At 42.3% G+C, this 15,212-nt stretch overlaps 1 protein-coding gene across 2 annotated transcripts in view; it reads left to right on the forward strand.

Annotated features, from left to right (window-relative positions):
* Positions 1-15,212, forward strand: part of TBC1D22B (TBC1 domain family member 22B) — a 64,708-nt gene that overhangs the window by 18,104 nt on the left and 31,392 nt on the right. Inside the window, exons 3-8 of one of the 2 annotated variants that reach the window (XM_023527542.1) lie at positions 551-858; positions 3,174-3,353; positions 3,889-4,019; positions 5,357-5,485; positions 6,863-6,928; positions 10,071-10,185. In XM_023527542.1, the coding sequence (XP_023383310.1) occupies positions 551-858; positions 3,174-3,353; positions 3,889-4,019; positions 5,357-5,485; positions 6,863-6,928; positions 10,071-10,185 (929 nt within the window). The remainder of the gene's footprint in view (positions 1-550; positions 859-3,173; positions 3,354-3,888; positions 4,020-5,356; positions 5,486-6,862; positions 6,929-10,070; positions 10,186-15,212) is intronic. The other variant, XM_011354545.2, reaches the window with a different exon arrangement.

Raw genomic sequence — 15,212 nt, forward strand, 5'->3', positions numbered from 1 at the left:
GTGCCATATAACAGATTTACTCTGATATCTCAGTACATTGATACAACAAAGGTTTGTTTCTTGCTGACGCTACATATCCAGAGTGAAGTCGGGCGGGGTGGAGGGCAGGCTCTGCTCCAATGGTCACTCCATTATCCAGGCTACAGGAAGTGCCACCATCTGGAGCCTCATCAGTTTCCACAGTAGAACAAAGCTTATAGAGAACTCATACCTGTTCTTTTATACTCGGGCTTCGAAGTGATTGCCTATTGCCTCATTTCTCTCAGCCCACTGGCCAGAGCTAGTCATATAACCTTGCCTAAGTGCAAAGGGGCTGGGAAGTATAGAGGAGCACGTGGAATATTTGGTGAACATTGCTGTCTTTGCTGCATCTGTCTCTGCAGCATAGGGCTCTCCTAGATGAATGTAGATGAGGAATGGATATGGGTGTTTCTTTGTCTGAAGGTAATGATTGTATATGGGATAGTTTGTAAACTGTATAATATTAAGCAAGTAAGGATGGTGAGATGTGTCAGACCATTTCTTGGTAATGATGTCTCCTTTCTTAAAGCTTCATTAAAGAACGATCAAAAGTGAATGCAATTCCTCTGAAGAATAAGAAGGCCTCCAGTTTTCATGAGTTTGCCCGGAATACCAGTGATGCTTGGGACATTGGTGATGATGAAGAAGAGGACTTTTCCTCCCCTTCTTTCCAAACTCTGAACTCAAAAGTTGCTTTGGCAACTGCAGCCCAAGTCTTAGAAAACCACAGCAAGCTGAGATTGAAACCAGAACGGTCCCAGTCAACAACATCTGACGTTCCTGCCAGCTACAAGGTCATAAAGTCCAGCAGTGACGCCCAGCTGTCCAGAAATTCCAGTAAGTTCGTCCTGCTCCCCACCATAGCCTCCGCCTTTTCAGCAGAGTGCATTTTAAATAAAAAACAATTTTTCTGTATGGCACCACTCAGCTTTTCTATTGGATGATAAATAAGCAAGCTCAAGTCTGAGGTACAACATCAATGAGCCTAACGGGTAATAAGCTGTACTTGCTTCTCCCACCTTGATGGCTGCTTGTCTCTGCGACCTGAGGCTTCACTTCCTCACACCCAAGTGTTTCCTGTCAGTCCCTTTCTTCCCTTGTGCTGGAGTCCAAAACTTTTGTGGTCTGATTGCTTCATGTTGCTTTAGGCCTGGTCAGGTTAAAGAGTATTGACCAATGCATTTAAAGTTGTTAGTAGTTGAATTTCACAAACATTTGGCATTGTTAGTTAGCCTCCTCAGCCATGGGGAACAGCCCCCAGCATAAGGTTGCCTTTTTCCTATTCTTGAGTGATGGAGCAACATGTGCCTGAGGGCCCGGTGTCACAGCTCCCTGCCTATCAATCAGGTTGGGTGTAGCAGGAGGAGATGCCCCTTCTGTGTCTGTTCAGGAAACTGGCTTCAGTAGCCGTTTGAGGTGATGGTGGCTTTATCAGATGTTTGGGGACTCTTAGTGTACTCTTTGAAATATGTGTTGCTATATTTAATGTTGCCCTAAAGGGTTTTATGGGAGCCAGTTATTCTGAGCTAGAGAAGAAAGTGTCTTCATTCTAATGAAAGTTAAAACAGCTGACTGGTAAAGAGTGAAAAGAAAGTAGCAGAATGTCAGAGCCCTGGAGTATATCCTAGCTCGTGTTCTAAGAGAACTTCTTTTTCAGTTTCAGACTAAGCATCTGATCACAAAATTATGCCGTAAGGCCTTTAAAATCCTTCCACAGCCACTTTCTATCACTGATTTGGGCTCCAACTTGAACCTTCAGTGCCCTGCCCAGGCAGACATTCAGTGTTAATTGACCAGTTGACCACAGCCACAGGCTATGGAAAGTGTGTATGTACCAGATTGTGGGTCTCTAGAGGGTGTCAGTGTGAGGAAGACCCCTCCACGATCAGTAATAAGCTGCCCTTGTGCAGCCAGGACTGCCAAAGCATTCCCCTTTATGAGGTTTCCTCCTGTGAACATCTGTGTGTTAATCACTGATATCAGAGGTACACATCAGTCTCAGCTCTGCAGTGTGTGGTCTGCATTTTCTAGGCCTGTGGTTATGCTAGGCATCCCCACCACGGACCCTGTGGCAGTTGTTTCTGTAAACCTTCTAGTTGTGCTGGTCTTTCAGTCATCACTGTTTAATTCTTATTGTGACTACTACTTTTTAAGGCCCAGATATATAAAGAATATGAAACAGTCATGAAAAGGCAGAATTTAAAACTGAGTTTTGTTTGGGGTGGTAAAATAAGGGTTTTGGAGTCAGAATGATCTAAGGTGGCCTCTTGGCTCCTCTTTGAAAATTACTTAACCTCTCTGAGCTGCAGTTTCCTCATCTGTAAAATAGTAGTAAATTCTTACCATGTGTTGTAAGGATCAAATGAGAAATACATAAATGTGACCTTATACGTAGTAAGCACTCAATAAATGTTAGTCCTATACTGCTCATTTCTCCTATCTACTATCTAGTTTAGAAATGTCTAGAACCAGACATAGAGTTCAGCTTGAATCAGTGTTCCTGTTATTTTAGTCATATCCCAGAAGAATTAAAAGCTCATTCATTTGGTGGGAAATGTAGAAGCACAGAACTGCAGCCAGAGCTTCTCTTCCAATGCGCAGGGTACCAAGAGCAGGTTAGAACTGGGCCAGGAGTATTGATCTTCTCAGCCCTTTGGGTAGCAGGGAAGGGCCTGGGGCTTCAGAAGAGCAGCCACCTCCTTTTATTGCAGTGCTCCTTGTAGTATCATCGTTTCTTATGTGCTCTGTGATGTGAAAAGGGAAGGCAAACATGGCCTTAGATTACGTTGCTACCAAACGCACTATTAAGCACCGAGAAAAGGTCCAGGTTGGGGTAGAAAGAAAATATTCAATTGACCTCTGGAGTCGCCAAAAAAGTACTCAGAGATGCTGTAGCATCTGAGTCTCCGTGAGCACATAAGGCGTCTTGGTATGTATGATAAAATGCAGCCTGTCCTCTGGGCAGATGAGTGGAGGATAGCTGTGTTTCCATTCCCTGGCTGCCCCTCAGCTGGGCACCTTCAGGCAGAGCACAAACTGTTAGCTGCAGCTCTGGTGGGAGGAGAGACTGGTACTGAACAGTCAGGTTTAAGGGTTCTCAGATTCCATGCTCTTCACTCAGGATGTTCTCTTTCTCTTTCAAATTATCCTAGGTGATACCTGCCTGAGGAACACACTCCACAAACAGCAGTCACTCCCTCTCCGACCCATCATCCCTCTTGTTGCCCGGATTTCTGACCAGAACGCTTCTGGGGCACCGCCCATGACTGTCCGGGAGAAAACCCGCCTAGAGAAATTTCGTCAGCTTCTCTCCAGCCACAACACTGACTTAGGTGAGTCCCCCTGAGCCCTGGCTAAGATAGGACTTCTTGGTGACTGGAATTCTCAGAGATCTGGAAGCTATTGCTCTTTATTCTTCCTTCTTTTACTTTTCCAGCATCTCCTGATCTGGTGCCCATTGCAGTGACATGCAGGTATTAAGTCAGAAGTATGTTACTAGAAATTAGGGTCCAAATTAGGTGGAACTGGGTCCTGTGGCCGGTAGACCATAGTGCAACTATTCTGGCATTGGTTTCCCCACCTCAAGGTGATTCTTACTGAAATCCATACCCACTGGTCTTTCTCTTCCCCTCTAATCTCTGAGCTGACTGGATCACTACTGCAGAGCCCTGTCCTTGGCACTTCACTGCTCAGAACTGTTGTTTTGGGCTTTTCCCTGTGCTTGTCAGTAGCTGGTGGTGGTGTTTGTGGTGATGGTGGTGATCATCTAACTTGAACAGTGGGAGGCATCAGAAAGTGCCGGCTAAGGTTTGTTTTAGGGCGTTTGTAGGAAGAGCTAAATTCAACGAAGCTGTTATCTGTTTGCAGATGAACTGAGGAAGTGTAGCTGGCCAGGGGTTCCCAGGGAGGTTCGACCTGTAACCTGGAGACTCCTGTCGGTGAGTTCTACCTACTCTGTAGAGAAGCATGAGCTCACACAGCCCTTCTTACCTGATGAGGTTAGTCCGGGCACATTAGTCTTACTCCATAGACTTCTGTGGTCCTAGCGGATATGACAGAACTGTGGGACTATAGTCCTATTTCTGTGCATAAAGAAACACATTCTTGAGAGTTTATTCTCACACATGTAGAAGAGCACAACTTTGTTGCTACAGTCACAATCTCACTTTCTCACCACCGAGGAGGAAGGATATAGTGAGGCAGGGTGATCCCAGCGCTTGTTTGGGCAAGCTCCCACTGTCCCCGCATTTCACTCCTTTGTCAATAGGAATAAACAAAGTGGTTGAAACTCACATTGCAGCTGCAAAGAGTTGATAAATGGGCCTCCCTGGGAAGTCTGCACTAGTCTCACGTTCCCTGAGTACAGAGCACGGTGCCAGCCACTGCTTTGGGAACACTTGGATTTCCTAAACCTGTGAAATTCATTCAGTCACCTAGTAAGGATTTATTGAGGGCCTGCTGTTTGCCAGGAATGGTGCCAGGGACCGGGAGGGTATACAAAAATGAATAAACCACAGTCCCTGCCCTCCAGGCACTCGCTATGGAATGTGTTCCATAGCTGTCTGCAAGAGGAAGTGTCTCTCTCTCTCCTGACTGCTTCCCACCCTCAATCTTGCAACCATGTAATCATTGCCTCTGCCACTTCTAATAAGTTTGAATGCTATTAAGAGTAGATTTGGTGAGAACGGAACAGGAGATATAAGAATTGAGAGTGGGATCTAGACCAAGAACAAGAATGAAAGTTGGCCTGGAGCTTTGGCTAGGAGGGAAGCTGCTGCCAATTCTTTGTCTGGGCATTGTAGCTGCTATGTCACAGATTTCATGCAGCTCCCTAAGCTGGTAATTCTGACTGTTACCATGGAAAAGAACAGGTAGCCAGCACAAACTTATATGGCACATCACTGAGATGTGCTGTAGAGTTGGCCATCTGTTTGTGGTTCTCAGAAGTAGTGTCTTACACACATGCAGCCCTCAGAGGTGCTGACTTTTGGGTCCAGTTCCCTCCAACTGACCTACATACACTGCTCTACCGTGCCAACTCTGGGAGCTCTGGAGTGTTCCCCAGCGGTACAAGCTCCAAGCGCAGAGCAGGGCTACAAGAATAAATAACCCTGGGAAAATTGGCTTTGGCTCATCTGCCCACATGTGGATCTCATTGAATGAGGAAAGGGCAAACACTGGATGGTCAGAACCAAAAAGGGATTTACCCTTGTCCTCTTGGCAGTTTTCCTTCTGTTCCTTTGATAGTTTCCAAGTCACTATTCAGGCTAAAGTAAAAATTAAGGATTCATCCAACCAATATCTGTCCCCATCTGACTAGCAGTCCTGTCTATAGGGCTATCTCCCAGCCAACACCGAGAGGCGGAAGTTGACCCTGCAGCGGAAGCGAGAGGAATATTTTGGCTTCATTGAGCAGTATTATGACTCTCGAAATGAGGAACATCACCAGGATACCTACAGACAGGTACAGTCATCACCTGCTGCCTTTTTGCTTACTATTCATAATCTTAAGGTGTATCCCCTGAAAATATTATCGGGGTACAGATTTTCCAAGTCTTCAAGCAATGGTGTGCTGGTTAGGAACTAAATTTATTCTTGGGGGTACATGAAGTAGATATAATAAACTAAATTTATTCTCGGGGGTCTGGAAAAAAATTATTCTCAGCACTGTTTCCCCTCTTTCTAATTCAGTAGCTCTGATTTTAGCCATTTAAAGTAGGCTTCTTTTCCCTACTGGGCAGTGGCAGTGCTTTTCACAGTTTAATGTGCACGTAAATCACCTAGGATTTTGAGAAAATCCCACCTAAGGGTTATGATAAAATGCAGATTCTAATTCAGTAGATCCGGGGTGAGACCTTCACTTCTAACGAACTTCTGGATGATGCCAACACTATTGTTTCACAGGCCTCACTGCAAGTAGTAAGGGGAATGGGACACAAGATGAAAGATGAGTTCACTCAGGAGTGGTCCAGTCCCTCTGGACTGTGACATCAGTGTGTCCTTCTGGCAGCTGCAGTGCCTGTTCATCCCTGTCTGTCTGTCTGCAGGAGCTGTAGCCATCAGCAGCCTTGGCAGAAATGTTCCATTATTGCTCACAGTGGTCCTCACGGCCTATGGAAAAGTGGAGGGGGGAGAAGAGGAGTCTGGTGGTTGCAGAAGAGGGGAAAAGACTGGGGGAGGGAGCTGTCTGCAACAAGCCTTAAGAGCTGAAGTAACCTCTGCCACTGCTGACAGTTTTTAGTATTAGACTGGGCATTGGGAAATCCCGAGGCCAAAACCAAGTATAATGACCTCTTTGGTAACAGAAGTCAGAACTTCAGTGCCAATTGCTGAAGGTTAGCTCCCCGGTTTTTCCCCACTTCTTACACGTCATGATTTCATGAGCAGGTTCTTCTCTGGTTCTCTGTCCAGGCACATTTTTGCAGCCATCAGAACTCTTTTAGTTCTTGGAAACTAAAAGATGATGAGTAAGATTTGGGAAAAGGGGTGGATATTTTGATTATAACTGTTGAGGAAGCACCAGCTCCAAGCGAAATAGACTTCAGAGCAATAGGAAAAAGCAAGTGATTCTCTTAGGTTGTGACTTGACGCCTATTGTTTTTTGAGATTAGTGTTTATTTGCGGGGAGGTTTCTTCACTGTTCAATAAGCTATTGCTATCATTGAAGCATATTCCAGATGGACTGGTAGGTTTAACTAGACTTTTTTTGTATGTCAGTTCTTTCTAAAGATAAATTGTGCTCTCACTCTTACGCCCTTGTTTCTTAGTTCTTATTAAGAAAATAACTTCTCAAAAGAACAAACTGGCATTTGTGTTTTTGGACATGGCTTCTCTTTTTCAGATTCACATTGACATTCCAAGGACGAATCCTCTCATTCCATTGTTCCAGCAACCACTTGTACAGGAGGTGAGGGAAGTACTTAATCTTCTCGGCCCTTCTCCCCTCGTACCTCTGAGGCACCTGTCCTGCGTGGATAAGTGCTGGAGCCTTCCCCTCCCACCACGGGCAGCTTTATGGCTTATCATGACAGAACCTGATATGGAGCTTTGGTCCCTTCAGAGCACTTTCTTGTGCATTCTCCTTTGACCTTCATAACAAACCTGTGGGTTGAGTAGTGTCTTGAGAGGTTAAGGGACTTGCCCAGAGTTTTGAGGCTACCCGGTGACAGGATAAAGACGAGAACCCACATCTTAAAATTCCTTGTCCTGTGTTTACTCTACTTTATCAAGCTGGGATAAGGATTTTTCTTTTATCATGGTAAATATACGTACATTCACATTGTTGTGCAACCATCACCACCATCCATCTCTAGAACTTTTTATCTTTCCAAACTGAAATTCTTTTCATCTATTCATCTAGCAATAGACAGTTGGGTTGCTTCCTTGGGTATTGTGAATAATGCTGCCGTAAACATAGGCAGGCAAACATGTTTGAGCCCCTATTTTAAATTCTTTTGGTTATATACCCAGAAGATAAATTAGTAATGATACGTTGAGACCTAACAAGTTAGTGAAGCACATGGAAAGTTTCAGTGAGACTGTTATCTTTTGTCCAAGCAGTCACCGTAAACTCCTTGAGATTAGGCATATAAACTCCTTGAGATTGTAGCAGCTTCATAGTAGCTAGGGTACGGGGTTTAGGTGCTCTTTGAATTCCACTTTCAGGAATCCTCATAATAGGGATGGCAGTAAAAATGCTCAAAATAATTTTTATTGACTTTAGATTATGTTCATAATTCTGTTTAATTATAGATGTCTCTATTGGTGGGATCCCTCATGACTTATCAATAGCATTAAGAGATTTTTGAGGGTGACATCATTATTTTACCTATAAGAGTCAGCTCAAAGGAAGCTAAAAACCCATATAGGATCCCTCTGTTTTCCATACAGTTTCTCATAGCTCAGCCCTGTTTATTTCCCATTTTAAGTTGGAGATGTTCAGGTACTTTAACCTGTGCGAGCTTACTCTAAACTCGGAGAAAAGGAAAGTAGTTTGTTTAAAAATCTTCTAGTAGTGGAACCTGAATACAAAGAAGGAAAATCAAACTATAGGCTTTCCAATTTTTCTTGAATCACATTTCCATAGCAGATGTAAAATACCAACCAAGGAGCAGAGAATTAAGTAACTCTGAATATTGAAAGACTTTCTTTGCAAATCTGAAAGATACTTGAGCATTAACTACAGTAAGTCAGAATTACTCACACTAGGAGAAGAGGTATAGAAAAGCCTTCTGGTATTATCCTGTCCTCTCCTCTCTGCAAGGCAAAAATTATCCCAGATTTTTTCTGTAGGAAGATTCCATGGTCTCCTCTGGTAACCAGTCTTGGTGCTATTTAATTTCCATCTCTTTGGTGTCTTCATTTGTACAGGGTGAGTTTATCTATGTTGTCCCATCCTTAGTAGAGCGGGTTTATTGCAGATCTCCTGATTCTGAACGGCTATCTTCCATGCCCTTGGCCATCGTTAAAGCCAGTCACCAAGGATTTGTGTATTCATAGTATGGCGTAGAAGCCCTGGCAAGTCCTTTAGAAGGACTGACCTAGAGGAGCTTCTAAAAGAGACATCCAGACAGACATAGGCCACAGGAGGTGTGAGGAGACAGAGTTGGGGGAGAATCCTTAAGATCTTCCTGAATATGGAAGGTCTAGCTTGAGCTATAGTTTCAAGGGCAGGAGAGGTCATTTAGCAGTAGAGTGGAAAGAATGTAGGAGGGCCCCATTAGAGCAGCAGGTCTAATACAAATGAGGACACCAAGCCCTTCCCTCAGCCCCAGAGAACAAGTGGGCAAGTCTAATGGAGACAGGCCAGCTCCTCCTAGACAGGGTTTTGTTTTCACTGCCTGGAAGGGCAGGAGTGTTGCCACTGGGAGTGTTTGTCAGCTCTTTGCCAGCTGGAAGGCAGACTCAACACAGGTCTTTTAATGTGTCTTTAGATTCTTTGTTTCTCTCCTACACTAGCTAACCAACTCCAAAACCATACAGCCATTTACTTTTTTACTGTTCTCCCTGGGAGCTTTTTTTTCCCCTTCACCTGACCACGGAGAGGTCCTCTTCAGTCTGCCGTCAGAACCAATTGGTTGGGGCTCTGCAAAGCCCATATGCTGTGGAGGCTCTGTAATCTCCTGTCCCTCTGCACATAGTCATTATCATCTGTGCTACCCTTCTGGTGTGGTTCACAGAGATATGAAGCAGTTATGTTTGACCCAAGAATTGTGGTCAGCAGGATGAAGCCAGGGAATGAGTATTATCAGATTGAAAGAGGATGGGGGGAAAGCTCAGAGGACCTAATGAAAGCAGAGGGGAATGTAGTTGAGTGGGACAGGGCCAGATTCTGCAAAGGGACCATAACAATCTTTCTCCCCATTCTAAGCCTCTGTCCCTTTGTAGCTGACATACTTAACCCCAGAAGCTTTCCCATGGAGGCCCTGGCTGATTTCTCTTTTCAGAGTCCCAGCTGTAACAGTCATGGGATTTGGCTTATTTGACTTCCTATCCCCAGCAAATGTCTGGGTTGCATCCTGGTATATGAAGTGACTTCCTGTATTTTGTAGTCTGTCACTAGCTTCAAGTTAAGCTAGGCTAGAACTAAATCTAGATCTAGATCTCTTCCGTCTCAGCAGGGAGAAAGGAGAGGGTGATAGAGAAGCTATTTCTTCTCTAAATCCTGTAATGACAAAAAGAGATTTAGAAAAAGTATCACAGGAAATAAAGAAACAGTATCTACAAAAGACATCCTGAATTAGTGACATCCATTGCAAACCTTTTTTCAAGCTGTTTGTGTCACCATCCTTTTCCCAATTTTATATCGCAATGACTAGATATTGAAAAGATAAATAAAGGGCAAGAAATACCTACCCCCCCTGCTTAAAAACAGTTAGCATCTTAGAAACTTTTTATATTTGTATACTTCCTTTGTCCGTGGTATTTTAAAAATTTTTTCTAGAAATTCTGCAGCAATCTTGGGATAAATTGTGAGGTAGGTAAATGGAGGGAGGGAGTGTATCCCCATGGTCTAACAGTCATGTCTTCTTTCTTTCTCATTTTCCTAGATCTTCGAAAGAATTCTATTTATTTGGGCCATCCGACACCCTGCCAGTGGGTATGTCCAGGGAATTAATGACCTGGTCACTCCGTTCTTTGTCGTCTTCCTCTCAGAATATGTGGGTAAGAAGCATGAGTACCAAGTTGAACAAGCTATTGCTCTTATGTTTGGTCTGTTTGTTTTTCCCAAGAGTGCAGCCAGTAGGCACATCTTGCTGAAAACGGATAATGGCTTTAGAGTACACAGCTAAACCTATTTTAACAGTGGTAGCAGCCTGGAATTTATCTCTTGAGATGGTCACTGATCTCACTTAAAAAGACCTGCTTTGTCACATGAGTGACCAAATTGATATATTCTGCCATGAACAGATGGTTTGACGGTTGATTTGAAGTTATTTTAGGATTATTTTGAACTTGTCGAAACACAGAAATTTTAGATCGTACATCAGGCCTTCCCACTTCAGTTTACGTGCTGTATCTTAGGAGCGGGATATGGACTTGTAGAGGAGGAAAGGTTGTGGCACCAGAATCCAACTCACATTGGAGGTAACGAAATGGACCAAGGAGAACTCCAGCACCTGATTTCTCCTCCTCCTCCTTTACCTCTTACCCCACTGGGTTCTTGTCACTTTAGATAGAGTGATTTGATGTCATGGCGGCAGTTAGGTTTTCTTACAGCCTCACCTCTTCCTTTGGCCAGGTCTAAATTAGGCAGAGTCTTAAAAGGATTTGAAGATCTTCCACTTCTTTTTGGTTTCCTTAACCATGTATGCTTCAAGATTCACAGGAAAACCCATCTGTCATGGCCTAATGCTTTGTTCACTTAGTTAAGGAGAGGCTCATGTGGGAATCAGAACATTGAAAAGAGTCTTAGAAAACCATTCATCTAATCCCCTCATTTCACAGATGGGTTATAAGATTCCCCGTCTTCTTATTAGTGGCAGAGCTAGGAACCTTTTCTTTAGACTCTGGGGGTGGTGGATTATTGTGGTTTGTGAAAGAAGCCATTGCAGGGGGTAGGAGGGTAATGAGAAGTGGACTAGAGTAGAGATCCTTGAAGGCAGAGGGCGTAAGAAATGTCTCACTCGAGTCATCTCATTCAGGTTTTCTGATGGGGCTCAAAGGGATGGTGTTTTGATCTTTCATGAGGCAGTCTCAAAAAGTAAAGCAACTGAATGACATCATCCTTTGTTCCCCTTAAGTGGCAGCAACCAGGGCAAAACTGAGAGTAAGGGTGGAAGGTCTTGCCAACCATATCAGGTGACCCTAAGCAAAAGCGAGACCAGTGAAAATTTAGCTACTGAAAGCATATAAGTAAAGCTTTTGCTAGAGAACTTTTTATTTGCCCCTCACATTAATAGGTCAACTTTTGGAGGCAGCTTAATTCTGTGTGTTTAATTTTATTAAGAACAGTGCAGCTAATCTTTTGGGATTTGGGTTGTTTTTCGCAATAGCACTTTTGTAAAGTGGTATTAAAGGATGAGCCTAGAAAGGTATTAATCTATTCATTAATCTACATTTGAAGTCTAAATGTCAGCATGAAATCTTGTTAACAGTATTATGCTGGTTAAAAATAATCTTTAGCAGCTGCAATTCTAGTTGGATATTTAATTATCTTGTTAGTTGCCATTTATATTTTATACCAAAATTCTCTTTACTTTCTATAGGCGTCTGTCCCATTACTTCCTCAACCCCATCAGCCCCACCAAGCCCTGTGCCTTTCTTTGATAGATGTGACTCATTCTGATCTTGATATTTGGTTTGTCAGCTCCACCTGCTGACCCACAACTTTATGCAGTGTAGTGTGGGCTTCTCTGCCCTTCCTAGCGAGGAAGCCCTTAATGGCAAGGCTGCACTCAGTTTTCCCTCTAACAGACTTCAGATTACCTTCTCCTAGACCTAGGAAGGTGAGGCCCATTCATTTTTCATAAAACTTTTAATTATGTGAAGTTTCCAACATATGTAAAAGTAGAAAAAATAATACTATAAATCCTTACTACTTATCACCCAACTTCAGCCGCCAGTCTTGTTTCATCTATACCTCTATCCATGTTCCACCCCCTCAACTTTGTGAATTATTTGGGAGCAAATCTCAATATCAGGCATTATATAATTTGATTCATAAATATTTCTATATGTATCTCTAGAAAATAATATTTAAAGAAACCCACAGCCGTAATGTGATTATTACATCTAAAAGATAGTAATAGCACCTTAATTTAATCTCATGCAACAGTATTCAAATTTTCCTGATTCTCATAAATATATTTAACAGTTTGAATCAGGTCCAAATCAGGTCCAAATCAGGTCCACACATTCTAGTCGGTTGATCAGTCTCATTAGTTCTCATCCATCTCTGCTTTCCCTTTGAACTTTGTAGTGTTAGCCCTTGTTTTTCTGGTTTTCAACCTAAGGCTTTGCCATACCAAGCAGTAATACCTTTAAAAATACCCAGATTTTTTAAAGCACTTTACCATTTGCAAACTACATTGACATACCTGATTTCATTTAGTAGGCCTCAATATTTCTTTAAGGTATATGTATCAACCCATTTTACAGGTGAGAAATCCAAGCCTCAAATATTTAATGGGCTTTCTAAACTCAAACCCAGGTCTTTTGGCCTTAATACTTGTGCTCTTTATATGACTTGGTGGTATGTCATCATAGATCCATGTCCATGGACCTCCCTCTACTCCATTCTCTGCTCCAAAGTAGGCAGTATATTTCTTATTGCTCCTTCCCTTAAAAAAAATTGCAGTAGAAGTACATGCTCATTTTAAAAATCAAAACAATTTAGAAGTGTTATTACCCCACTTCCATCCCCCAACCAGAGATAACTACTATGGTTGACCTTTTCCTGTGTGTGGATAGAGCTGCGTATACTATTTTTCTTTGTTTATAAATAGTATATCTGTTTTTCCCTGATGTGAAATCTCTCTTCATAATATAATATAAATTCCTTTATTTACATGGTTCTACTTATTTCTATTCTGTTTATCTCCATTTCTATTCACGTAACACATGGCTTGGATTGTTTAGCTTAATGGCATGTTTTATTATTATTCCAGAGTCAGACTTTTTCATCACCCTTTCTGAAAAATTGTCTTGTCTCTTCCTCTGGATGAACTTTATAGAGTTAACTTGCCAAATTCAGGAGATAGGGAACCCTTGGCATTTTTATTGGAGTTGCAGTAAATTTATAAATTAAGTTTTGTGGGGGTTTTTTTTTTTTTTTGGTAGCAGCTTTATTTAGATGTAACAGATACTATACAGTTCACACATTTAAAACATACAATTCAATAGTTTTTAGTCTTTTGAATTTATAGAATTGTGAACCATTACCACAATCATTTAGAATATTTTTATAACCCCAAACAGAAACCCTGTACCTCTTAGCCATCAACTCCAAGCCTCCCAATCCCCTCTGCCACCTAGGCAACTGCTAATCCACTTTATGTCTCCATGGATTTGCCTTTTCTGGACATTTCATAAAAATAGAATCATACAATATGTGGCCTTTTGTGTCTTGCTTCCTTCATTTAGTATATACCTTTTTTATGTTTAATTCATTTTTATCAGACTATCTTTTCTAAACATAGTCATTACACAGCAGTTCCAACAGGAAAACCTAAGGGTAAGCTGTGACTAAGTTTTTAAAAGACAAGTTTGTGATTTAGTATTCTAATACATAAACGTTCAGCTCTTAGTATTATCCTTAAAACAGAGTACATAGTATTTACTCTATTTTTGTAAAGTAAAGACAGGTAAATCCCAGAAGGCCTTTGCATTTAGAGCAATGTTAATGTTTTATCTGTTAATTTACTCCTTAGGCTCTGTGATTCTTTGCATCCAAGGAAGATGCTCTGTTTGCTGAACAACAGGCCACCTCTTAAATATGCAGTGAGTCTTCCAGAGCATACAGGTTGTGGATGAAACGTCAGGAATGGACAATTAGAAATCTTAGCAAGGCAGGTTTATCCATCTCTACATGTCTAGCCTAAGAATATGAATGTGCGATTAGTACCTGGAGAACACCTCTGAGCCTCTTAGATGGTTATCGGTCTTCACTTTATGGAGGGGTAATAACAAAATAATAATAGCTACTATTTATTTACACAGGAGTGCTTACCATGTGTGGGCTAAAGCCTTGTTAATCATTATTTTATTTAATCCTCACAATAATCCTCTGAAGTAGATACTATCATTATCTGCATTTTATAGATAAACAAATTGAGGATTAGAAAGGTTAAATAACTTGCCCAAGCTCAGATGGCCAAAAGGTTTGGGAGCCATTATTTAAATACAATTCGCTTAATATATTTTTGAGTTTCATCCATGTTGTAGCATGTGTCAAGATTGAGGCCTTCAACAACAAGTCTCTTGTCTGAGTAATAATGCTTCTTCCCACCCCCCACCCCCTTTTTTTTAATGGTACCATAAGGCAGCTGCTATGAAGGGTGTTTTGCTATGACTTCTCTCATGCGATGCTCCCTAGTGTGGGAAGCCTCAGGTATCTTTTGCCCATGGAACGGGCCAGGCAGTTGCCCTCGGCATCTTGGCAGGTCTCACTCACTAGGCAGCCTTACTCCACCCCCCATCTCCCTGAACTATAGCATGGAGGATCTAGCCTAGTAGATTTGTGGGATCCATATGCCACTGGGACATTGTTTGGCCTCTTTCTTTTGTCCTCCCTCCTCTGTTCTCTATCACTTTTATAAAGTAGTACCTGAACTTGCTTCATGTTTTGTGTCATGTTTGTTATAAAATAGTTGAAAACAGGGAGATCCCAGTGACTCCCCTCTGAGTTGATAGAAGTTGTCTCTAGCTAGCCTAGCCCCCAAGCAGCTTCTGCTGAAGCCAGCTGCTGATATAGAAGTGGGTCCTCTGTGGATAAGCCAGCGTGTCTGGGTCCAGGGGTGATGGTACTAGTGGGTCACCCCTGGGGAGAAAGAGCCTCTGGACTGTGATCCCTGAGACTGCAGAATACCTCTAGCCTCTAATCACAACCTTTTGGGCTTAGACAGTATTATTCATCTGGCTCTGAGCATATTACAGTCAAATGTAATTGATAGTGAGGTCATCTCCCAAATAAACTGCTTAACAGCAGCTATTTAAGCGACACATGTGAGGAAATCATGCAGAAGAGTGAG

This window comes from Pteropus vampyrus, unplaced genomic scaffold, assembly GCF_000151845.1.
Source record: "Pteropus vampyrus isolate Shadow unplaced genomic scaffold, Pvam_2.0 Scaffold18, whole genome shotgun sequence".
In the NCBI taxonomy this organism is placed as follows: domain Eukaryota; kingdom Metazoa; phylum Chordata; class Mammalia; order Chiroptera; family Pteropodidae; genus Pteropus; species Pteropus vampyrus.